Here is a 26,078-nt window from a genome sequence, read left to right as displayed (position 1 = left end):
TTCTTTCAAAAAATTGGGACTCAAAATTAGGTTGGAGATTCTATGTCCCAGCCGATATAGTGAAAAGTGTTTTGGATTTTCAGCTTTTCCTGTCACTTTTTCAGATCAAAAATTCTGTGTTGAAAACCGAAGAAATACGAGAAAAATTAAACCAAAATGATCAATTATGGTTCGATAGAAGAATTTGGTGGAGTTCAATTACTATGGTTAATGTAACATTTAAAAAAAAAGAAAGTTTGGAACTAAACAGGAGAATTTCTAATGCTATTTTTATTCTAAGAAGATGGAATGGATTAATAAAACGAGTAATGGGCAAAAAACTTTTGTGGATATTAAAATAATAAAATCTAGGCTTTTCGAAATCGAATTGAATCGCTTAAAGCATTTGGGAAGCAAAATGGAGGAAGCTTATTTATTCAAAGTGTAAAACGGTGAAGATGCTTGCAAATTATTGCTGATAGTAATATTTTGAAACAAAAAGTTCTTGATTATTACACTGAAACATTTTCAAATGATGTTTCGTGTAGAGTTGTCTACTCGATATATTGATACAGTGGAGGCGATCTGGCGTAGCGGTAACATCCATACCTCTCACGCAGAGATCACGAGTTCAATTCTCACTCCCGACATTCTTCCAAAAATGGAAGTAAAAGTGACGAACCAGCCGAATTGTGTTGAAAATCACTATAATAAAGAAAAAAAAAAAAAAAAAAAAAATATATTGACCTTTAACGATGTTAAGCGAATTGAATTCATGCAACCAATTTATGGAGAAGAACTGAAATGAGTCCTCGAAAGAAATCTCCTAGACCAGATGGCATCAACTATGAATTATATTTAGCTCACTTTGAGTCTTTGAAATTTCATTCAATTGAAATATACCGTTTTGTTTCAAATTCCGAACACTTAAGCTTTCATGGCCATTAAACATTGTCTCATTACTCAAAATGGTACTTTTTCACGAAAGTAATTTGATTTTTGGATACAATTTAGCCTTCTTTATCATTCGACTTCACAAAAATGGATTTACAAATATATTTTCATGGTGAAAAACTAAAAATTACATTGATCACATTTGTCTCAAATTCCGAACACCATCCATGTCACTGATTCACATTCCGAACACTTCTGTCTCAAATTCCGAACAGCCAAAATGCATTTGTTTAAAAAAATCATAACTTTTGAACTACTGGACCGATTCAGATGATCGATATATCGAATTAAAGCGAAAAAGCTTGCGGAAAAATATTTTACTCACAAGAAAATTGGATTTTGTTTTCGTAATTATCGATTTTGTTCGTTTTTTCTAGTTTACATGGATTAAGGGCCAAGGACGCTATATATTTTTAAATTTTTGCTTGAAAGCTTAGTATTTTTACATAACATATCCAAAAATCAGAGGTGTGTTCTTTTATTGTTTTTGAATTTATTATTTTTCAAAGTTAACATGATTTATTCTTCGTTCGATATTCCTATGCGACTAGATCTATGCGAATAGGATTACATATTTTGCAAATTAAATATATTTTCAAGGACGACTAGCTCATTGACTTCAATTTAATATGTCGCTTATCCAAATCTGTTAGGTAGTTAAAAAGTTATGAATTTTTGAAAACCGTCATTTTTTGGAAAAAATGAAAACATGATTTTTAGACCATCGATTGACTTTGAAAAATTATAATTCAAAATTAAAAAAACAAATTTCTGACTTTTAGACATGTTATGTAAACAAGAAAAAAGCTTTCAGCTTTCAAGAAAACATATTTAAAAAATTAAAAATAGCGCCCTTGGTCCCGAGGCCATGAAAACTATAAAAAACAAATACGTATTATGAAAATAAAATTCAAATTTTTCAAATTTGTAGATGTAGTATTTTCTCAAAAAAGACCAGCTCACTGGTTCAATTTTATATGTTGATCATCTGAATCGGTTCAGTAGTTCAAAAGTTATGGTTTTTCAAAAAAAATGCATTTTTGGGAAAAAATTTAAAAAAATAATTTTTGGACCACCCTAAAATGAAAATGGTCACCCTAACAAAAAAAAAAAAAAAAAATCGGGTCTGATACTTTGCGATGAACAACAAAACTACCATTTCTCACGGAAATCGGAGAACCACTATATCGGGTTGGCATGGAATGGCTGTATAATCGAATCAGTATATAATCGAGTTCGACCTGTCACTTCAGGACCTCGGTTTTGTTATTGTGGTTTTAGTTGAAAACCTGACTAAGGAAATCAATTTTACTCTCGTTGGTTTGCACCTGCGACCTGCGTTTTGAAAGGAAAGAGCTCGCAAATATTTGTTAACAAACGGTCTTTTTATATTGTTGCTCCAGAATTGGATTGTCCTTGGACTCAAATTTGTGAACTATCGCTGTATTTGCCGGAAAATAGTGTGTTCAAACATTTTCTTTCGGAATTCGATTCAAACGTCGAAACTTGATACAAAGTACGAACATTACTCTAACGCTAATTTTAATACAGATTTCTACATAAAAGATTTTTTAAACAATTTATAGCAGATTCGTAACGAGATTCCTGTCGAACGAACATATAAACAGCAAACAAAATAGTTTTAACTACAAAAATTTAAAGATTCACGATGCTTGTTTTCTACGGAATTTGCTAATGCAAACATTTTATCACTGGTTTTCGATAGTCACTTGTTTTGCAAATGTTTAGTATTATAAATTATAGGCAGTACCGATACCTGTAAATTAATTTCAAAATGAAGCTTATAAACCAAAGAATGTTAGGGTTTTCATTATGTAATTATTTATAACATTAAAGTTTAGTAAATTCACATTTAAAATGTGATCGGAATTTCAATCAAGTTCCTATGTATGATTCAAATTCCGAACACTACTTCAATACTAAATTTAATGAATATTTCTGCACAATATATAATTTTTCTCATCCATTTATTATAGTCCCTTACCTTTCCTAGCACTTAATATGAAAAAATCAGACAAAATAGTTGGAAAAACTGCAAAAACTGGAAAATTAACGATGCTTGTCTTTTACGAAATTTTCTAAAGCAAACATTTTATCATTAGTTTTGACTGCCACTTTTTTGCAAATGCTCAATACTATAAATTATAGGCTGTATCGATACCTGTAAATGATGTGAAAATGTAGCCCAAAACCCAAAGAATTTCAAGACTCTAATTATCAAACTATTTATAACGTTCAGTAAATTTACGTTTAAAATGAAGTGTTCGGAATTTGAATCATGCAAAGAAACTTGATTCAAATTCCGAACACCACTTCAATACTAATTTTAATGAATATTTCTGCATAAAATATCATTTTTTTCATCCATTTATTGTAGATTCTCACCATTTCTAGCACTTAACATGAAAAAAGCAAACAAAAAAAATTAAAGAACTACAAAAACTGAAGGATTAACGATGCTTGTTTTTACGCAATTTGCTAACGCAAGCATTTTATCTTTGGTTTTGACTGTCACTTTTTTGCAAATGTTCAATATTTTAAATTATAGGCTACATAGGCTATATACCTGTAAATGATGTTAAAATGTAGCTTATACCTCAAAGAATATCAGGGCTTTCATTATTAAATTATTTAAAACATTAAAGTGTTGTAAATTTACATTTAAAAATGAAGTGTTCGGAATTTTAGATTGTTCGGAATATGAGACAAAACGGTACAATAGTAGTAATAGTAATAGTAGTAATAGTACAAATGACCACATAGATATTTTACAGATTGGATAATAACGTAGATTCCTAAGAAGGGCGGTAACAGCTTATTCTTGAATGATTATCGTTCCATAAGTATGTTAAATCGTGACAAAAATTATTGCTGAGTGAATTAAAAAGGTTTTAGGAAAACTTATTGGTAAAGATCAAACAACATGTGTTAATAACATGCCATGCGTTGACAACCTGAAGGATTCGAGTTAGTTAGTTAGGGCAGATTACATATATTTCTCAGTAAACAACAAGAGATGAGTGGACACTGAAAAATTGATTCGATGTATGTTTTAAGAAAAATAGTATAGGCAAATTATGTTGTGACAATGTAATTTGCAAGAAAATTTAGACTAAAAGTTTAAAATGGGTCATTTGACCCCTCGTGGTAGGTTTAGTGTTAACTATTTTATTTCTAACATAAAAAAAATGGGTTGACGTGGGACTACCGTTGGATTAGTTATCATTTGTTTGTATTGATTAAATTATTGATTGCATGGAACAACTTTTCAACATATGTATTTGCTTTGTAAGTAAATAATTTGAACAAATACAATTTTTCGTTACAAGTCAATTTGATGACTGTCCTTTCACGTTTGATATGATGCCTAGGACTACCAAAAGATGTAAACGGAAGAATTGTCAAACGATCATGAAAGTTTACATGTCCCTCAGTTAATTATTGCATCTCTCATGTGTACGTACTACTCGAACCGCGAATTAGCTTGATTTGATGAGCTTAACGCACTGAGTTTCGATTTTGACTTGCACGCCCAATTAATTCACAAAAAAATGGGTGGGTTTTATCTATAATATAACCGCAAGGTTGACGTGGGAGCTTAGCAATCACTTGTTTGTATTGATTACATTCTTGATGGAATGAAACAATTTCCGAATTCAGTTGGATTCAATATATTTGCTTTGTGAGTAAAAAGATTGAACATGTAAGGTCAATTCATGCATTGTGATAGATTATGTTCTTCATTACAAGTAAATTAAATGACAGTCCTTTTACGGACGAAATATGTGAACGGAAAAAATAATTAAACGATTATTTTATTTTACATTTGCCTCTGAAGTTTGCATCTCTCAAGTGTACGCACTTCTCGAACCGCGAGTTTGCTTGAAACCATTCTGAAAATTCTGAAGTCTACTTCAGTCGGAACAAAAATACTTGCAAGTATCTGTAATGCCAATTTCCTCACGCTCCATGGATTTGAAGTCTGTGTTAGGGAAACACATTTCAGTCGGAACAAAAATACCCCCGACTTGCATGAATTTGCAAAGCCGATTTCCTCCAGGCACCTTAGTTTTGAAATCTCTGTTAGGGAACATATTTTGGTGGGAACAAAAACTCCTTCTGCTTTCATGTGTTTGCGATGCCGATTTCTCCAACGCTGCTTGGTTTTGAAGTCTGTGTTAGGCAACACATTTCGGTAAGAACGACCCCCTACTTTCATGTATTTGCAATGTCGATTTCCCCAACGTTGCTTAGTTTTGATGCCTATGTTGGGGAAACCGTAAATCGGACCAATCGAAACGAGGCAGTTAGGACGTTAAGATAACGCTTAACATTTTACAGTTATTATATTGTTTATCTAATGGAAAACAACACTTATTAATTTCAATAGACGCGTAGAAATATTCCCTATCAATTGATGCAAACATCTTTCCGATCCAGTAAGAAATGTTCGAGTTATAAGCATTCGGAATCTTTCATTTTGCATGTTCTGTGTTTAGGTTTTCATTTTACCCCCCATATATTCCGGTTAGACGTAGTCCCACGTCAAAAAACTTCACAACTTTAACTTGGGAAACGTTGAGTAATTGATTTCGAATTGATCACGTTATACTACAACAGTTCGAACATAGAAAATGGTTCTACGGAATATTTGGATGTCTCTCAATCAGCACTATCATCATTGTAACGAAAAGTAAAACCAAAGAAAAAAAAAGTCACAGGAAGGTTGTGTCCGAGACACGACCGCATAGTTGATTACGTTGATCTCTTGCATGCTTATTTTAAAAGTTTGAAAATGTCATAAATCCATCATGAAATGACTGAATAATTGGACATTTGCGAACGATTTTCGTTTTTCAATTTGTAACCCCGGAAGACGTAATTGTACGCCAAAATTCTGAGATTCGGAGATGAGGGACAAAAGGCACTAAAGGCGAGAGTTGCCAACAATATTTTTAAAAAATCAGAAAGAATAGAAATGAAAATCAGGAAGAAATCAGGATAAGTCATATTGGGTTGTTCGAAAAGTTCGTGTCGATTTTTGAGAAAACAAAAGTGTCATATTTATAGGCAAACATACATTTATTCAATTTTATATGCATAGTTTTGCTCCACAATTTCTAGCCCTCTTTCACGCAGCCTAAAAATTCTACCCTCCAAGTACATGTTTGCTTTCTCGTCGAAAACTTTTCATGGTATTTTTTATGCTGTCCATAGAGTAGAAGTTCTGGTCCCTAACAGAATTTTGCCGGGACCTGCATCTGGGGTAGTATGCAATATCCAGACTCCAAAATAATTTGTAGCGTTGTTAAGACTTTAAAGTTACTCTGACGGGATTCGACGCCTCTCATATTATCTAATTCTGGAAGTATGGTCTGGATCGCTGCCTTTGTCCAGTTGCGAGCAGTACTTGTGATAATTTGTCGACTGGTTACTTGGCAGTTGCTCATAACACAGAATTCCTTCCCAATCCCACCAGACACAGAATTTGTTCTTTGGGTAAAGAGAGGCTTTGGGGTTAGTTAATGGTGGTTCATTTCACAAAACGAGATCAAGCGCGAAAGATTATGCAGGAACGCGAGACTTTTTTCAAATGCATGCAATTCAAATGTTCAATATGTGCGTAGAAGAACATTACATATTCTTATACGGCTTTTGATTTATATGCAATAATATATTCTACATATAATATCTCAAAATGTAAATCTGTCAGGCTCGAAGTAAGATTCTCGACTGAGAGAAAATAGATCTCACAACACTACTCTCAACAGGGTTGCGAACTATTTTTTGAAAAATCAGGGAGAATGAAAACAATCAGGGAAAATCAGGATAACTCATATTGGGTTGTCCGGAAAGTTCGTACCCATTTTTGAGAAAACAAAAGTATTATTTTTTGAATTTTATATGCACAGTGTTGTTTTGCAATCAATTCAGGAAGTGCTGAAATCTTTCAGGTAGCCTAACAATTCTAAACATTATCTAATTATGGAAGCTAATTTGCCCAGTTGCGAGCAGTATTTGAGGGAATGTATCGACTGGTTGCTTGGTAGAAGCTCACGATACAAAATTCCTCTCCAATACCACCTGAACCAGATCATAATTTTTTTTTCAGGTGAAGACCGGGTCAGTCTGATTGTTTAAAATGACCTGTTTTCATCACCCGCCACGATTTGCTTTAAAAAAAATCGATGCATAGATGAAACGCGCAAGTCGTAACGATTTACGTAACCATGTTTCAACTGATGCACATGAAGATTTTAAACATATGTGGTGTACCTGCTAATTCATTTGTCGTGTCTTACGGATCATTCTTACAACTTCTTGCTTTACAAACAATGTAATATATATTCTTCAAGAAATAAAACACTTTTTAATAATAATTACAGTTTAATAAAAAAAAAGATGCTTACACGTTCTTACTTCTGAAATTCTTGTACATTGGATGTTATTTGCTGCGAACATGTAATGAAACCTGTATCGTTTTTATTTAACTGTACATAATTTTTGGTCGCTAATATTCCTTTCATCGTTTCCGTTCCAATTCTGTTTCAATTCTTCCATCATTTTATAAAAATCAGGGAAAATTGAGTGATTGTCAGGATATCAGGGAGCGTGCCAAAGAGTCTCGGAAATCCTGAAAATTAGGAAGGTTGGCTTCTTCATCGATTTCAGTATTTTTTATTAATAACATAATGTATTTTCTTCAAAGAAATGTCAGTGAATGTTTGAGTAAGGACCGTGGTCTGCTGTTCGACGCAACTTTGTCGCGATGCTCTCACAAGAACGTTGTACGGCACTTACGTCCATTTTCCGGATACAATTCCGGATTCTTGTAGTCAGTTGCTTCGTGTCCTTGGCCCTCCAATTGTTTTTATACACTAGGGCACTGAGTGAGCCAAAGAAAACCTCTATTGGGCGGCACTGGGGCAAGTTTGTTGGTTTACAATCTCTCGGCACAAACGGTATCTTTTTCTCCTCAAGATACGCCAGCGTCTTCTTGGCGTAATGGGAAGACGCCTTGTCCGGCCAGAAGACGTACTTCCCATCCGCGTGATGCTCGTTCAGGAACGGCAGCAGGATTTTATCGAGGCACTCTTCTCGATAGATTTGTTGATTGATTGCCAGACCGCTCGGCTTAAACCAAGGCATAGAAATGCCCCGGTCGGAAATGGCGATGTACAACATAACCTTTTTTTCAAACTTGGCTTGAACTTGTTTTTCACTTCAGGCGGTGTGGATGACTTGTCGCTGGAGTAGTAATTATCATTTCCTGGAATATGCGTTTTGGACAGCGGAAAATAGCTTTCGTCGTCCAGAACGAAAGACGTCCCGCGGTATTTTTTGGTCATCCACCGACACTGTGATTTAACCGTCTCAATCTGCTCCTCCGTGTACTCCGGCGACCTCGTTTTCTTCCTGCAGACGATTCCTTCCATCTTGAGGGTCCGATGGATCAATACGTGGGAGCAGCCATATTTCCGACCGGCGTCACGCAGGCTGGTTGCGTCCTTGTTGTCAAACAGCTTCTTTAATGATGTCTTCCTCTGCTTCGTCATTATCGTCACCGGACGACCACTTCAGACCTTCTGCTCTACGTTCAGAGAACCCAGGATACGATATACCGTACTGACAGGTACATTTTCTTCCTGAAAATGTGCCACCGTGAACTTTTTTCCTTGCTGGAAATGCGTTTCGTAGAACCGTACAATGCGTTCGTGGAGCACGTGCTGTTTCGACGCCATCTTTGCTTTGACTAAATTCAAACTAGCAAAACCAAACACGCCTACTGTTTCTAGGGAGCCCAAAGAGCAATTTTCTTGGAGAAAGAAAATTTTACGCTCTTTATTTGAGTTACTGAAAGGTATTGAAAAAATTCTCATTTTTTATTTAACACCCGTTATATAATACAGGAACAAATTCTTTCGCAAATGGTTGTAATGGTTAAACAAAAACTCGGATAATAATGCAATATTATAACGATGAGATTTTGTGGAAATATCAGGAAATTTATAGACAAGTGGTTGAGTACAAGTTAGGACTATGTGTTTTAAACATTCTAAAAACCTAAAAATCACGATTGGAAACTGCCTTCGGGCGTGCCAATCTGATAGGGTGTCTTCCTTTTACGCCCACTTCAAACTTTAATAAAGGTTGACAGTATATCTTCGTGAACGCGAATCAATTCAGAATGGATAGATAATAAACGAAGCAATGATTAAACATGCGGACAAGGGAGATCTTTGATGTAGGCTATCATGAAAGTTCTAATTTCCAACCAGGAAAACTTTGCAGCCATTCCATGCTAAACCGATATGGTGGTTCTCAGATTTTCGTGAAACTTGATAGTTTTGTTCCTTATCGCAAAACATTAGATTCGTATTTTTTTATTTTTATTTTTTCATTAGGGTGACCATTTCCATTTTAAGGTTGTCCGAAAAATCAACTTTTTCCTCTTTTTTCCAAAAATGCCTTTTTTCAAAAATTCATTACTTTTGAACTTCTACACCGATTCTGATGATCGACATATCAAATTAAAGCCAATCACCTGGTCTTTTTTACTGTAATTGCAGGAAATTTGAATTCAGCTCTCGTTACTATTGATTGCATTCGTTTTTTATTGTTTTCATAGTCTCGGGACCAAAGGCGCTATATTTTTTTATATTTTTTTCTGGAAAGCTAAGGATTTTTCACATAATATATGTCGATATATGTTTTTTTTTCGTTTTTGAGTTATGATTTTTCAAAGTTATCCGATGGTCCGGAAAATCATTTTTTCCCCATAACCCACAAGCTAGTCTTGTTTCAAAAAATATTACTCTGATTAAAAAAAGGATTTTGTTTTCGTAATTATTGATTATATTTGTTTTTATAGCTTACAACGTTTCGGAACCACGCGCGCCATATTTTTTTATATTTTTTCCTGAAAGCTGAGGTTTTTTCACATAATATATCCAAATGCCCGAGAACTGTTATTTTTCCTTTTTAAGTTTTTAAGTGCTTTTTCAAAGTAAACATGTTTTCGGTTTTTGTTCAATATTTCTATGCGACTAAACTGGATGTATGTGACTATAATCCAATTAATTGGCAAGTGTGTTATTTAAAAAAAAAGACTAGCTAGTAGGCTTTAGTTTGATACGTCGATCATCTGAATCGGTCCAGTAGTTCAAAAGTAATAAATTTTTGAAGAAAGTCATTTTTGGGAAAATAGAGAAAAATGATTTTTTGGATCATCGGTTAACTTCGAAAAGTCATAACTCAAAAACGAAAAAAAAACGCTTCCCTGGTTTCGAGATATGTTATTTGAAAAATCCTCAGCTTTCCAGGAAAAATATAAAAAAATATAACGCCTTTGGTCCCGAGACTATGAAAACAATAAAAAACGAATGCAAGCAATAATAACGAGAGCAGAATTCAAATTTCCTGCAGGTACAGTATTTTTTCAAGAAAGACCAGGTGATTGGCGCCTTTGGTCCCGAGACCATGAAAATTATAAAAAACAAATACAATCAATAATAACGAAAACATAATTCAAATTTTCTGGAACTGTAGCTAATTGGCTTTAATTTGATATGTCGAACAAATGAATTGGTCTAGTGGTTCATAAGTTATGAATTTTTGAAAAAAGTCATTTTCGGCAAAAATGCGAAAAAATGGATTTTTCGGACCATCCTAAAATGGAAATGGTCACCCTAACAATAAAATAAAAAAATACCCTAACAAAAAAATAAAAAAATTTGCTCTTGCTGCTCTAAATTAGGAGCCGTTAACACTAAAATGGCTCCAAAAGGAGCCAATGAAACGGTTTTTCAAATGCAGGGGTGAGCAACGAAGAACTGAAATGCGTAAGGCTGAGACCCAATACAACTCTCTGAACGCAATATGTTTTCGCGGTTACATTCATCGCATCGAAGATAATGTGAAGGCGGACCCGAAATCATTCTGGAACTACGTGAACGATTAAAAAACGACGAAAGTTATACCTCAAAACATACGCTACCGGGGAACTGTTGCCATCACGTCGCAGAACTCAGCGAATCTGTTGTCGTCCTTCTTTCAACGTATGTGAAGTAATAACTCACCACCTTTGACTAAAAGTTACCTGTACAGTATTCCGCAGTTCGATGTGAACGTGCCTCGAATTAATTTTATAGCACACGAAGTCCTGCTTAAGCTGCAATCCATCGACGGATCAAAAGGACCTGGACCAGATCAATTACCACCGTTTTTCATCAAACAGTGTGCGAGTTCTCTTGCTTGTCCAGCAAGCTTTCTGTTCAACCGTTCTCTTTGTGAGATGCTCTTTCCCACTATATGGAAATCCGCCTCGATCACACCAATCCATAAGTCGGGGTCGATCAACGATGTAGAGAACTATCGTGGGATCTCCATTCTTAGTTGTTTACCGAAGTTCTGCGAAGGTCTACTACTACAGTCTACGAAATGCATGATCTCTGACGACCAACATGGTTTTATAGAAAAACGCTCGACTACAACCAAATTACTAAGCTTCGTATCGACTCTGGTAGATAAAATGGAGAAACGGCAGCAAGTCGACCATGTGTATGTTGACTTCGCCAAAGCATTCGACAGAGTGCCACACATACTAGCAGTTGAGAAGTTCAGGAGGATAGGAATTCCAGAGTGGCTAACACGATGGATCCTATCGTACCTTACTGGACGCTGTTCCTCAGTGAAAGTTGGTGGTGCCTATTCTGCCCCGTTCCAGATACATTCCGGAGTCCCTCAAGGTAGTATCCTGGGGCCGTTGCTCTTCGTTCTCTTTATTAACGACCTATGCATAACACTGAAATTACCAAAATCGATGTATGCTGACGATCTAAAATGTTTCGATAGTCTCAATGTTAGTAGACTGTTGTGCGTTGCAATAAGACGCCGACACGATTTTGGAATGGAGCATTTAGAACGGGATGGATGTTAATGTCAGCAAATGTTGCGTGATTTCATTCAGCCACTCACGTACACCGATTGTCTTCGATTATAAAATGGCCACAACAGGATTGAAGCGTACGAGTATCGTGAAGGATCTGGGAATCCTTGTAGACAGTAAACTAAGGTTCACGGAACACATTGCGTCAGTCACTGCGAAGGCATACTCCATGTTAGGATTCATCAAACGAAACACAAAATGCTTTGAAGATATATATTGTTTGAAAACGCTGTACATTGGTGCGTACTGTGTTGGAATACGGAGTACAAGTTTGGGCAACGTTCCATGTAGTCCACATAAATCGGATAGAGCGAGTCCAAAAACATTTTATTCGGTATGCTCTTCGGCACCTCAACTGGAGCGATAGGACTTGCTGATTGACCTGCCAACATTAGCAAGTAGACGAGTGCTTCTTCAGCGATTACTCGTCTTTGACGTCTTGACAGATCGCATCGATTGTTCAGACATATTAGCGAAACTACGTTTCAACGCTCCTCTTCGAGTGACGCGGCGATCAGAATTTCTTCGCCGATCAAATCACCGCACCACCTATGGTATGAACAATCCGTTGGACGTCTGTTGTAGCATGTTTGACTTTGGTATATCAAATAATGTGTTTAGGCTTAGACTTAGTAATTTATTATATCTGTACGATTTTTTATGTCGAAGTTGAACAAATAAACAAAATGAATAGTTTTTGATTTTATGCGCTCAAAATGAGGCATATTGCTAGAAATCAGAACTAGTTACTACATAAGACTAGAAATGATAATTTATTGATAAAGAAGAGGAAAAATAAAATCGTTAGTGGCAATATAGGCGCCACTACCAAAAAAAAAGGGTTTAAGCTCTATGAACGATAGACAGCGGGGGACAATAACGGCAGGGGACAAAACGACAGGGAACAATTCCAACGCAGCTAATATTTCAAGCACCGCGAAACATTTTAGATGAAATCACTTGAAGACAAAACTCAGGGCCCTCATTGACCATCTTTGTGTTGTTACAGAATAGCTACGTCCACGCAACAATCATCAGCGATGGAGATCGATCCACGGTCGAAATAAGATCGATTCATCCATACAACTTCTCTGCTCTGCCAGACACATCGGGCTACTGTTCTATAAATAACTCAACAATGATCAATCAACTGTCTCCGCTGTCCGGTCTGCTGAACAATGGAAGAACAGAAAGAATACCCTTACGCCTAAATGGCTACTGTGTGAATGTACCATATGTAATGGTATAGAAGGAATACTGGCGAATGGCAACTGTGTAATGTGATAATTATAGATATGATAACCATGTGACATGTACACGATTAAAATTCGGCTCTGTTACAGCTAAAATGCTAATGAGCCTTAAATAAATAAATGGGATAAAAAAAAATCACTTGAAGTAAATATATTTATAACAGTCACTTGAGGAAAAGTCACTTGCAGAGAAATCACTTGCTGGAAATTCACATGAAATAAAACACAATAATATAAGTTTGGTAAATGTAAGTCACTAGTGAGAAATTTCGGAAATGTTTTAAAATTGTCACTATCTATGCCGACTGGGCGTCCTAATCTAGCTGTTCCCTAGGTGAAGAAAAAATTTCACTCACTAACCAAAGAACAAGGGGAGTTACTCCTGAAAAACGTCAACCAACGGCAGGGGGCAGCGAAGAAAAGACCTCAGGCAGTGTCAAGGCACCATCACGTAATAGGTAGGGCAGCAGAAGAAAGGCCTGGGGAAGTGGCCACCACGGTCACCGTCAACAGCGAAACCACAAGCGACCGCTACAACGATTGAAAGTCAGCGAAGAATCCTTCTTTCTCATCTCGTATCCTGACATGGGCAGAAGAAAAAATTTACGTCAGCAGGCGCGTAAACACTTGATGGTAAAAAACTGCTGCCGGAAAAGGCAAATTGTATTTAGGACCGAAAAAAGCTTGCATTCGGTAATGGCGGGGAAAGCATTTTCTGTAAACTCCTTCGAAAACGCTAAATGCGAAAACGAAAAACCTTTCGGTTTGATGTCCAAAACGCTACGATGGCAAGGAACAATGTGGGTTTTCTTATTGTTACGGGCAGCATTGCCAGCTCGGGCTCGAGCACTTCGGCACTTCCAATCAATTGATGCAAACTTTATTACGATCTATTAAGAAATGGTCATGTTATAAGCGTTCGAAATCTTTCATTATTTCCTGTATGCTCAGTGTTTAGATTTTCATTTTATCCCCATATCTACCGGTTAGACGTAGTCCCACGTCAAAAATTGATATCAATTGCTCCGTTCTCCAGGGTTGCCCATTAATTATGATACTCTTTGTGTTATAAAGGGTATTCAACATCAAATTGCTTCACGGAAAAACGCTCTAGAAAATTACCCATTGAGTATTTTCTCTTGGAAATTCAGGTGGAAGTAGTTTAGAGTGCATTGTTTACACTGCATTCTTATCGCTGTCAGTTTCTCGAAAATTGTAAGGGGTTGTATCTAGGACACGACCGCATATTTTCGACGTAGAACTTCGCAATTATATTATGCAATCCACTTGTTTATAACTTCGAATATTATTCTAGGATTCATCAAAATTTTTGTAATAGATTATGTTCTTCGTTACGAATAAATTTGATGAACGTCCTTTTACGTTTGATATGATGCCTAGGACTACCAAAATATGTGAACAGTAGAATTGTCATCATTGTTTTTTACATTTTCCTCTGAAATTATTGCACATCTCATGTTTACGTAGTTTTCGAACCGCGAAAATTCATCCACCTCTAGTATCTAAAATAACGTTTTCTTCGGGCTTCTCAGTTTAAAAGTACGCTTAGGGAAACATATTCCGGTCTGCACAACGTCAAGCGAGTACAAAAGTACTCAACACCAAAAATATCCCCGACTTGCATGCATATTTGCAAAGCGGATTTCCATAGGTACATCGATTTTGAAGTCTGTGTTGGGGAAACCGTAAATCGGGCCTATCGAAACTTGGCATTAACTGTTAAGATAACGCTTGATATTTTACAGTTATTCAATTGTCCATCTCATGAGAAATAACATTTTATTAATTGTGATAGACGCGTAGAAATATTTCCTATCAATTGATGCTGACATCTTTCCGATGGGGGTCTTCGTAGCCACTTGGTTACGCGTTCGCTTACTAAGCGATCGATCGTGAGTTCAAACTCAGGGCCCTCAATTGACCATCTTTGTGTTATTATAGAATAACTACGTCCACGCAACCATCATCAGCGATGGAGATCGATCCACGGTCAAAATAAGATCGATTCATCCATACAACTGTTCTGCTCTGCAAGAAACATCGGGCTGCTGTTCTATAAATAACCCAACAATGATCAATATCAACTGTCTCCGCTGTCCGGTCTGCTGAACAATGGAAGAACAGATAGAATACCCTTACGCCTAAATGGCTACTACAGTATAATTTACCATAATGTAATGGAACAGAAAACCTAACGCCTAAATGGCTACCACTACTACTGTGTAATTTACAATGTATAGAAACATTAACATATGTACATGTACACGATAAAAACCCGGCTCTGTTACAGATAAAATGCTAATGAGCCTAATAAATAAATAAATGGGATAAAAAAAAATCTTTCCAATCTGTTAAGAAATGTTCGAGTTATAAGCATTCGAAATACGGGCAGCAATACGGGTTAGCACACAAATCGACAGAACAAATGTATGGGAAAAGAAAATTCTTCCAGTTTTCATGCACTTAAACCGTTTAGAGATTAGCGAATTGTAATGTATAGCATATCAAACAAATCTTAGAGATTTTCCGATTCGATTGGTATGCAAATTATGAGAATTCGTTCACAGTGAAAATAGTTATTAACGTTAACTTTATTTCATAAAAAAATGATCTGTTTTCGAATTTGGCAACCTTCCTGAAAGACGTAGTTCTACGTCAAAAAATTGCGTCACACGAAAAGCAACGTCGAGAACTAATTTTGCGCAAGCACCTGGAAAATCCCCCAACTCCCCCATAGGGACATCGGAAAACAACACGGACCTTTTCTGGATTGTAACACTTACAAATATTCTAAACATCATGCTTGCACACCATTTGTATCAGATTTACATGGCTAAACCATGTAATTAATGAATTTCGATGACCTCAATTCTGATCATGGTTCGTCCGATTCACTGATGTTCGTTTGTCCACATGATTACTATGGCAACCGCTTGGCGCTCTGCAATTTGTTTATGGTAACAGGTGTACATTTGTATATTGTAGTGTTTAACATTTCTTGTAAATATTCTGTTAAGTGTTATGTAATTATTTTCAGTATTGTACATACATTTACTTTCTAGTTAATTAATTAATTAATTAATTTATTTATTTATTTATTTATTTGTGTAATTATAATGTTAATATTTATATGTTGTTCCGTGCATGATTTAATTTTCTTATTCACACTTGCCAAACTTCTGCTGCAACATAAGTACTCAGTACAAATGGAACAGACTATTTCCCGTCGATCATTGCACACAACGATGTTCATAACTTGCATGAAATCGTTGTGTTGTTGTACGCAACACAACATCTAAGAGCGAGCGGACAATTATGACAATTATGACTTGTTTGGCTGCATGACTGGGGGTCTGGGGAAATTCGCGGTTCAAAAAGAACCTTATTTGCTTCGGCAAATATCGTTCTCCTGGAGCAAAAACTTGATTGTTTCAAGGAACCAGAATATCTTTGCTCGTTCACTTTGATCCGATCTGTGGAAAATGCAGTAGTGCGGTTTTTAAAATCGCGTCGCGGTGTGTTTTTTGAAGTATACTTAGTGTTAAACTTTTTTTTTCAAATTTGCTAATCGTTGTATATTTGATAGGGAAAATTAACGAAAGTATTCAAATTTGTTAGAAATTCGTCAAGTGTTTGTGCTTGTGAGGAAAGCTCCATCTGGTAAAGTTTAGTTTTTGTATGCTATAAAGCCAAATTCTCATTGCGTCGAACAGCCGTTATGTGGGACTTGTGGGACTTTTTATTCCGGAACAGGCATTTCTTCGTGGCTCGGCACATCGCAGAGGACACTGGACGCACTGCTGACCCCACGATCGGGCGTCAAAGTTCCCGACGAGGATTACTTCCGTCGGAAGGGAGTGCTAAGCTACAAGAGCACTCCGGGCAGAGCCGGTAGAGTTAGTTCAAACCGTGAGTACCCTTACCCGTTTAGGCATGCGCATGTGGGTGGGTATTCAAAAGGAAAATAAAAGTGATCACTATGAAACGACGATAATGAACCAATGGAGACGCACATGGCACAATAGGATGTAGATTCGGTTAGGGCAGTAATTATGTAGTGTTTACAAAAATAAATGTTTGTATGGTTAAATTTCGTTTAGTTATTTGGAGAACCCGTTTGAGTCTGGGATCGTTCGTTCGTGTTCATGATTATTATATGTTTGTTGAGTCTACTTATGAATTGCATTGGGGTCTCCAAAGCAAGAAGTGAAATTTAGACAGCAGGGTATTCGATAAACATGAAAATTTGAATAATTTCAACGTCTTATGGAACTAGAGACTTGGGGCTTTTCAACAAATTCAATTTGTTGAAAGCCCCAAGTCTCTAGTCTTGATTATATGTGATTTTCATAAAAAAAATCAATTTGAATTTACTAGTTGCGTGAAAACACCCTAAATTGGACAAAGCAAGATCATTTACCCTATACAATCACCGGAACCTCAGTATGGCCTATATCGACTACAGGAATGATTATGACTCCATACCTCACTCGAATTGTGATTTCAACAAAAAATCGGAGAGGGTCGGTTCAGCGGCCGACTGTTTTGGTGTGTAATTGCTCTATGGTAGCTTCAATTCCCAATTTAAGTCTTATCGAAGATTTAGGGGAGAACTTCAACATTTCATTCACACGGTATCGTATTCGGATCCGCAAATATCAAAGATTTAACAACATTCAGTCGTGGATGTGGTTTGATAGATTTAACACTTTGTGGTCGCTTGTCTGCTCTCAGCCACCACAGAAAGAAACCATGCTGATCTTATATTTTACTCAACCAAGTATCAGCTTATACTTTTCCTAAACGAAGTTTGATGTCTAGTGTCCTGTTCACGAATCAATATGGTGCTCGTATGAGTAATAGATAATGGTACTCAGTATCAAACAAAGTAGTCACCCACACAAGACAACGCACAGTGCGTTGATTGCATAGGATTGTGGGACAAAAATCATAACAGCAGAATTTAGTCATTGTAACATTTTGGTGTCATGGAAGAGACTGTTCATAAGTATCAGAACTACTGTTTGCTTAAATGTCTCATGTTATTTGAATAATCGCATAAGTGTCTCAAGAGACAAAATTTTTTTTTATCTTAAGTGAAAAGTTCTGCTCATTTCGAATACGCTGAAATCATTAGTTGATTATCTACTGGTTTGAATTATGTTAAAGTTGCTGTTTTTAAAGAGCAGAATAATTGTTTGCATAAGTGTCCTATGTCATCTGAATACTCTAATGTAAACAAAATCTTTGTTAAAAGTGAAAAGTGCTGATCTTTTCGAATACACATTCCTGGCATTAATTACACATTTATTGCATCAATGGCAAAAGTGTCTCATATGTCTCATAAGGGATAATAAAAATGAAACTATGTGTCGATTATACTTCATATGATTTACCCTTGGAGGACTGTTTCAGTATAAAGTTAAAAAAAAATTAAAAAAAAGTTTATTTTTCATAATCTTGCATGTATTATTGCTTTTTCAAGGAAAAATAATTCCGACCAGTACGACACACATGCCCAAATTTGATACGATCGCAAAGGGTTAATACACAAAACAATTTAAAGTGAATCATATCATGTGTAAATAAAAAGAAATTACCTTAATATTTTCATTTTCCTCGTTTGACTTCGCCTGACATAAACAAATAAACAGTATGCGGGCAATCGCGATTTCGCAACAATAGAACAATAGAATAATCTATTTGAGTTACCACTCTTCGCACTTGTCTCACATACACTTAGAAATATTTAACCGATCTTCTCTGTTCTAATAATATCACAATTTCTCCACTTAGAATAAACTATTCACAATAATAGCACTCCGCTCGATGCATCCGGAAACGATTATTTTTCTATTATTACACACAGAGTTTTTTTCGTGACAACAGTTATCACATTTTCACCTTGGCACCTTCGCAAAATTCAACCCGTCGCTCGTATTCAACACTCGTCGGGTCCACTCGCGGTCAGCTTCCGGACGATGGAAGGAGCGGAGAATTAATAGCTTTTTCACACTTTCAACCCTTTGGGAGTGTCTCCCTGTCGCAGGAAACCTTTTGGATTCATTTGAATACGCTTTTTATTCAATTCAAACACTCTGCACTAAGTGGTCCTAACGAGCGGAAATAAAACTTTTACTTTAATACTTTATGTTCTTCGGCACACTCATCGCCGGTCACCGCCGGAGAAAGCAGTTCTTTCCTGTTTCCACAAAGTGCGACACTGTCAGAGCGCAGAAACTGTTTCACCGCGATTTCAACCCAAAACTATTAGCGCATAGCAAATATTCCAAAGATTAACATATTGCATTCCACCACTAAAATGCGCTCCAGCCCATCAGCAGCAGTCGGGGACACAGAGGGAGGGTTTTCGACACTCCCTGATGGGTGTTCTAGTTTTTCTCCCCCTCCGATTTCAATGGGCTTAAAGCACTTCGCGTACCCACTATTTTGGCAGAACCCGATGATGCGTTACCAATCGAATAAAGAGCAAAAACCACAATCGCTTGTTGACTCCGTTGATGATGACGATTATAATCGACCTATGATACGGTTCTCCAATCGGGGCCTATTACGGGAGCTAATTCACTATGTGTTTGACGATTTGTCAAACGAACAACAGCCAATGGCTTCCCCCAACAGCGTCTACCGGCGAAATGCCTAGCCTCTCGGGGTTCACCTAGTTACTCACTGGAGTGGTTCAAAACACGGAGGTTGGATGGCCTGAAAACGGAGAAGAATGGACGAATTAGATCGCTAATTGGACGGAGGTGATTAATTGCGGAAAATGGTTTTATTAGGGCTATCGATGATCAGTCGAGGGAACAGATTGCATTGCGTTCTAGCGGCGGTAAATTGTGAGGTTTATGGTAGACTTACGGTGGACCCGAGAACATTGATTGAACATCCTATTTGGGTTATAATTCGTAATGTTTACAATCTTTGACAAATCACGAAGACAGCGACAGAAAGCAATTTATGCGAGTAGATTATTTTGGCAATAGAAAAAATCAATATATTTCCACATGAACTCACAAAGTTGTTTTGTCCATTTGTCTTACGATCCACAAAAATAAAATGTGACAAAACTGTGAGCGATAAAATAATCAAAATAAATTTTGAATTGAACGGTAGCTCGGAAAATTGCAGTGTCGTCAACATAAGATTTCTATTAAAAATCATAGCAGCAGTTAGAATGAATAAAAATCGAAATCCATATTCTGTACCTATCTAGAGTAACCACTCTCTCTTCCTCTCTGTTTATTCACATTCCAGTTGCTGGACAGACAAACGATGAGAGAGAGAGAGAAAAAAAATGAATTTTTACATATTTTCTCTAAACCCATCAATATGGGTATCAAATGAAAGGGATTGATTAGTAGACAGTTATTCATGAAAAATGGAAATCCAAAATGGCCGCCACTACAAGATGGCTCCATTTTTTTCAAACCCCCATCAATATGGATATCGAATGAAAGAGAATAACTAGTAGAACAACGTTATTTATGAAAAATGCAAATCCAGAATTTTAAAGAAATTGTTGAATGGTTTTATTGTAGAGAAATATACTAATTATACAGATAACGTACTAAAAACTGAAAAATAAAAGTTGAAAACACTTTTTAAGTTCAACGGTTTCATTATGATTAAACATAATAATAATAATACAGATGTTGTACTAATAGCTGGAAAATAATTAGGCAAGTAACAGTTAGTAGTTATCACACCCCTTTCTTCATATGATACTAAAATAAAATCGTGGGGCATTTAATGAAACAATCAACTGTAGATAATGGAAATCTAACGTGGCCCATTTTTGATTTGCATTTTTTATAAATAACTATGTTCTAATAGTCAAACCCTTTCATTTGATACACATAGTGATGCAGTTTTGAAAAAAAATATATATGGCGTCATTTTGTGGTGGTGGCCATTTTTAATTTGCATTCTTCATAAATAACAGCTTCTACTAGGCAATCCCTTTCGTTTGATATATTGATGGGGTTCTGAGAAAATATGATATCCATCATTTTGTAGCGACCGCCATTTTGGATTTACATTTTTCATCAATCAATATATTCAATATATTCTACTAGTCAAGCCCTTTCATTTGATACCCATATTGAAATGTTTGGAAAACAGAATATGATGCCATTTTGTGCTGACGGCCATTTTGGATTTTAATTTTTCATAAATAACTGTGTTCTACTAGTCAAGCCCTTTCGTTTGATACCCATATTGATGGGATTTAGAGAAAATATTAAATCTGCCATTTTATAGCGACCGCCATTTTGGATTTTCAAGATCATGAAATACGCAGTTTTATAATGACTGCAGAGATAAAGGTGTGTTCCAAATTTCAGATCAATCGGTAAACAGGAAGGGGGTTAAATTTCTATCAATGTGGGACAGGGCTACTGACAAAGCTACAAAGTTACCCACGTACATACAAACGGGTCAACGGCCTTTATACCGAAGAGTTTTTTGGTTTTTTGGTTTCCCGGATCGAAAATCTTTGCTCCACACTCCATACTCCATACTAAGGCTTCTAAAATATCCTTATGCAACTCCTTCAATGAGAAATATAATCGTCAACTTTTGACCGTCCGGATTTAAAATCATTGCTTTTTATTCCGGGCATGGGTTTGTGAAATTCACATTGAGTTTTGATTTTTAACATTTTTTTGTAAACAGCTAGGTACTATGCTTGAAACCAAACTAAATTGACACAATAGTAACTATCAGTCACATTAATTCAACATACAAAAAATGTCATGGTTTTGGCATAATATTGAATGTAATGAAAAAGTGTCCGGATTCAGAAGCAGCACTGTATATGTCCGTGTCACCATCACTATAAATAATGTTCAGCTTTGTGATATGTTTTTATCTCAGCTACAGCTACTTCGGAAAACACTTTTTGGTGGAACATTTTACTGGTTCCTTCGCAAAACAGTATAAGGATTACACACCAACTGCATTTTATTTTTGAAAAACGTTACCAAAGATATAATCTAGTTTCTTATGGAAACCCTTTGCACTCAAGCGGCGCTATTGCGGCGCTCAGTTAATTTGACGTTTCAACTAAGTACAGAGTATAACGTTTAACAATGTTTTTTTGTTTTCGACATATGAATAAAAATACTGGTAAAATTATATTATTTGTGAATGTTTGTTTGTTTATAAACGTTTTTAAAATACTTGTAAAATGTTTGCCTAATTTGGCCGAAATCGTCTCTAGTTGCTGTTCGCGCATGGCCTCGAGTGCAAATGGTTCTTATCCTTCTTACACACAGTTACTCTAATATTTTTTTCAGTGTACTATATTTCTTATTTTTTATGGTTTTTTTATTTGATTTTCTATAATTCCCGAAAACTGTATCGTAGGTCTCATTCAGATTGGAGAAGTCTTCTAACTTTCCAGTTATGGTTCTTTAAAAGACTTGGTGGAAGAAATGGACGTAAACAATAAAACTAGATCCTGGCTTATGTGAAAAACCTCAAATTCAAAAAAGAAAATAGAGCGGCCTTAGTCCCGAAAAAACAAATACAATCAATAATTACGAAAATAAAGACGAATTTCATGCCAACTCGTCTTAGGAGTTGACAGCACCATCTCAGATAGTAGTGAAATGTTGTGGGTGTAAGAACATGGGTCATGGGTAAACTTTGCGTACTTAAAATTTTCGAAAAGGAATTAGACTTCTTTTTGGCAAAAGACAAATTTTCTTTCTTAATTTTTTACAAAAATTCATAATTTAAAAACTATGATACCTACAAAATTCTTGTTACAAAAAAATAATATGATACCTACAAAATTTTCACAAAGAAATACCAAAAATTTTTTGGAAAGAAATTTAGCTGACAAAAAAGTGATTTTTAAAATTAAAATTCATTTTTCTCAAAAACGTATTTTTTTTAAATTCCCAAAAATATATATATGAATAACTCTTACAATTCCCAACAAGTCGTCCATACATTGGAAGATGTACACTTTTACAGGGAAAAAGTTTTTCGAACAACAATTCTTTCATGTTTTCTTTGAAAAAAATACAACTAATCCTAATTTTGTTTAAAGTGACCATCTTCCAATGTATAGACGACTTATTGGAAATTTTAAGGGCTATTCAAATATATATTTTTTGGGAATTTTAAAAAAAAAGTTTTTAATGAAAATCAATTTTAATTTTTAAAATAACTTTTTTGTCAGCGAAATTTCTTTCCAAAAATTTTTTGGTATTTTTTTGTGAAAATTTAAATAATTTCCTACATTTCATACTCTGACAAGAATTTTGTAGGTATCATAGTTTTTAAATTATAAGTTTTTGTTTTGACATTGAAGGTTTTACGGGGCACGAAACGTTTCTATGGTGAATACATTCCTTCCTCCTCTCTAAGGGGGCTGCTATACAAATGAAACTTCTGCATAACTCGAGAGCTAATCACGCACAATTTGGGATGTGAGGGTTTCTGGGTATGAGAAATGTTTGATGGTATGACACCCCTCCTGTCATTGTAGTTCAATGAAAAACAAATTAACAAAAAAAATTTCTACGATCAAAAAAATCAGAAAAAATAAAAGATCGACTTTCGCGTTTTTTTTTTGAGTTCATAAAATCGATCCAAAAAATCGCAAATCAGAAAGAAAAAGATCGATCTCCTGAATATCGATCCAAGTTCGCCCAATCCTAGTTATAACTGTCCTCTGGAGTACTATAATTATCCACCAAAACAATTTTTCTACAATACCTCTCACTATGATCCGCATAGATATCATAAACACCAAAAACTACTTGCATTGAGTAACAACGAATAAACGCAACTTGAGCAAAGTTCCCATCAGAAACGTGATACCAATAATGGAGCTAAAAGTTGAGTGAATTTCTACGCTGTATTTAGAAGTTGTCCCTATAAACGTCACAAACAAACGCATATAAATTTAGGTTTTAAACCGAATTTGGTTCATCCTTCACTATTTATGATTGCCACCAAATTCATAGTGAATTGAAGATTTTCTTAGATTTCCATTTATTTAAAATGTTGATTGAAGAATAAATATCCCCAGGGCCCTGCATGCTTGTGAAACTATCCAACGACGAACCTTTGCAGTTGTTAATTTACACATGAACAGAGAAACAAACGAAGCATAAATTACAATTTTGTTAGAAATGTCCGAGAAATGATATGAGAACGAAACGATCTTCTGTATGGTCTTACGTCAAAGTGTATCGAAAGCCGATTTCTTTATTTAAGCATTTTATAGCTGTTCAATCGCCATGACAAGGATATCTATGTGCTACACAATGAGTATTTCTTCATCATCTCTAACAACTAAACATTTGCTCTTGTGTTTGATATGTTGATGCTTCCAACCAGTGATATAGTTTTTCACTACTTATCCATGAATAATTTAGTCTATCCCAAGGCACTAAATGAAGTGTACCTTTCATCTGCTTCGTAACACAACAGATACCAATAGATTTTATGTCACTCTTATGATTTCCAGTTGAAATTCTTTACAGATGCTCAAAAAATGTATTATACATGGATCATTAAACAGTCACAACACACACGCAACGAAGTTTACGATCAATCGCAACTGAACCGTACAATCTGCTCCCATTATCGTGAACATATATTGAATTTCCAACGCACCAATTCTGAACAGCACCACGTTCTCGAATGTCGATAATTTGGTCCAACGTACGAAACAAACACGCACTGGCTGCTGCCGATGCTGCTTTTTGTCACCACTCATCAAAACACTCAATCAACCACAAAATTTACTCCAGCCGAACGCAAATATTAGTCAAGATGTTTGCCTTTTTTCCCGGTTTCTTATCTCCCGTACAAGAGAGCATCGGAATAGAACTGCGCCGAAAAACACGCACAGTCCTTTGATTCATTCGAGCGTCCTTCGAATTTACCGAACCCGGAGCACAAACAAAAACGCGCGCGCACACAAACACGCGAACCGATGAGAGGAAATTCTACGCGGATTAGCCGGGTGCCGCCTTGTGGCAACTTTATGTGTGACGACTGCTCGTTACAAAATTTGAAACATAACTAACGCCTCCGACAATCATATTCGCGAGTAGAACCGGGAAGTGGCGGCAACGGTCCACACACCACACACAACAGCTGATATGATGCCGCATTGCTCAACGGCAGCTTTTATTTTATGCTACCACCTCTCACGACTCACCACATTTCGACCCAGCCGGTAAAGCAAGATTTTCCAGAAGAAACGCGCGGCGCGCCTCGAGACGGACGCGAGAACGCTTATGGTGGTTATGCTGCTGCATGTGCTTTGTTTTGTTGCATGCCGCCCGCACTGCAACATGTTTCGCCCGGTTGGTGGAGTGTTGTGCAGCATTACACCGGTGTTCGACCGAAACGCGGTTGTTGTGTTGCGTGCCAACAAGTGGGCGCGCTACATCGAGCGGTGCGATGCAACATGATTGAAATGATGTCACGGGAAAAATTCAAACACGTGTTTTAGCAGATACCGGCAGCATAATTGACATTGGCGTTTTATTATTTATTGTTTTCAACTTATGGCGTTTTACTTTCTCCAGTGTCAATGGTCTGGCTTTTATCATTTGAATGTATTGGGTCATTTGAAAAGGCATCCGCGGTTATTTGTTTTGACTGAAAATTTCCTTTATTGAAAATACATTGAAATCCATAGAACAATTCCAAATAAAATCGACAAATGACAAAACATGAGTATTTTTGATTCGATTGAAAGTTTGTATTCCGTTTGGGTTGAAGGAAATGTGTGAGTTTTCCACAGCAATTGGGATTTTTTGACTCAAGCGTAACTTTTGAAAAGGACGTATCGATTTCAGTAGGAGAAATCTTTGATAATTTATATCTCAAAAACTATGAGTCGTACCGAA

General features: G+C 36.1%; 1 protein-coding gene across 1 annotated transcript in view; it reads right to left on the bottom strand.

The window, feature by feature from the left end:
• LOC129780076 (A disintegrin and metalloproteinase with thrombospondin motifs 7) overlaps positions 1–25,201 on the bottom strand; it is a 457,286-nt gene extending 432,085 nt beyond the window's left edge. The window contains exons 1-2 of the mRNA XM_055787990.1: positions 24,832–25,201; positions 18,777–19,899 (exon numbers count right to left, since the gene is read on the bottom strand). Coding sequence (XP_055643965.1) covers positions 18,777–18,790 — 14 coding nt within the window. The 5' untranslated portion in view covers positions 18,791–19,899; positions 24,832–25,201. The remainder of the gene's footprint in view (positions 1–18,776; positions 19,900–24,831) is intronic.
• Positions 25,202–26,078: the final 877 nt, after the last annotated feature.

The sequence above is a fragment of the Toxorhynchites rutilus genome, chromosome 3 (assembly GCF_029784135.1).
Source record: "Toxorhynchites rutilus septentrionalis strain SRP chromosome 3, ASM2978413v1, whole genome shotgun sequence".
Taxonomy (NCBI): domain Eukaryota; kingdom Metazoa; phylum Arthropoda; class Insecta; order Diptera; family Culicidae; genus Toxorhynchites; species Toxorhynchites rutilus.
Note: the sequence above shows the minus strand (reverse complement) of the source record. Positions and strands in the feature narration are given on the sequence as shown.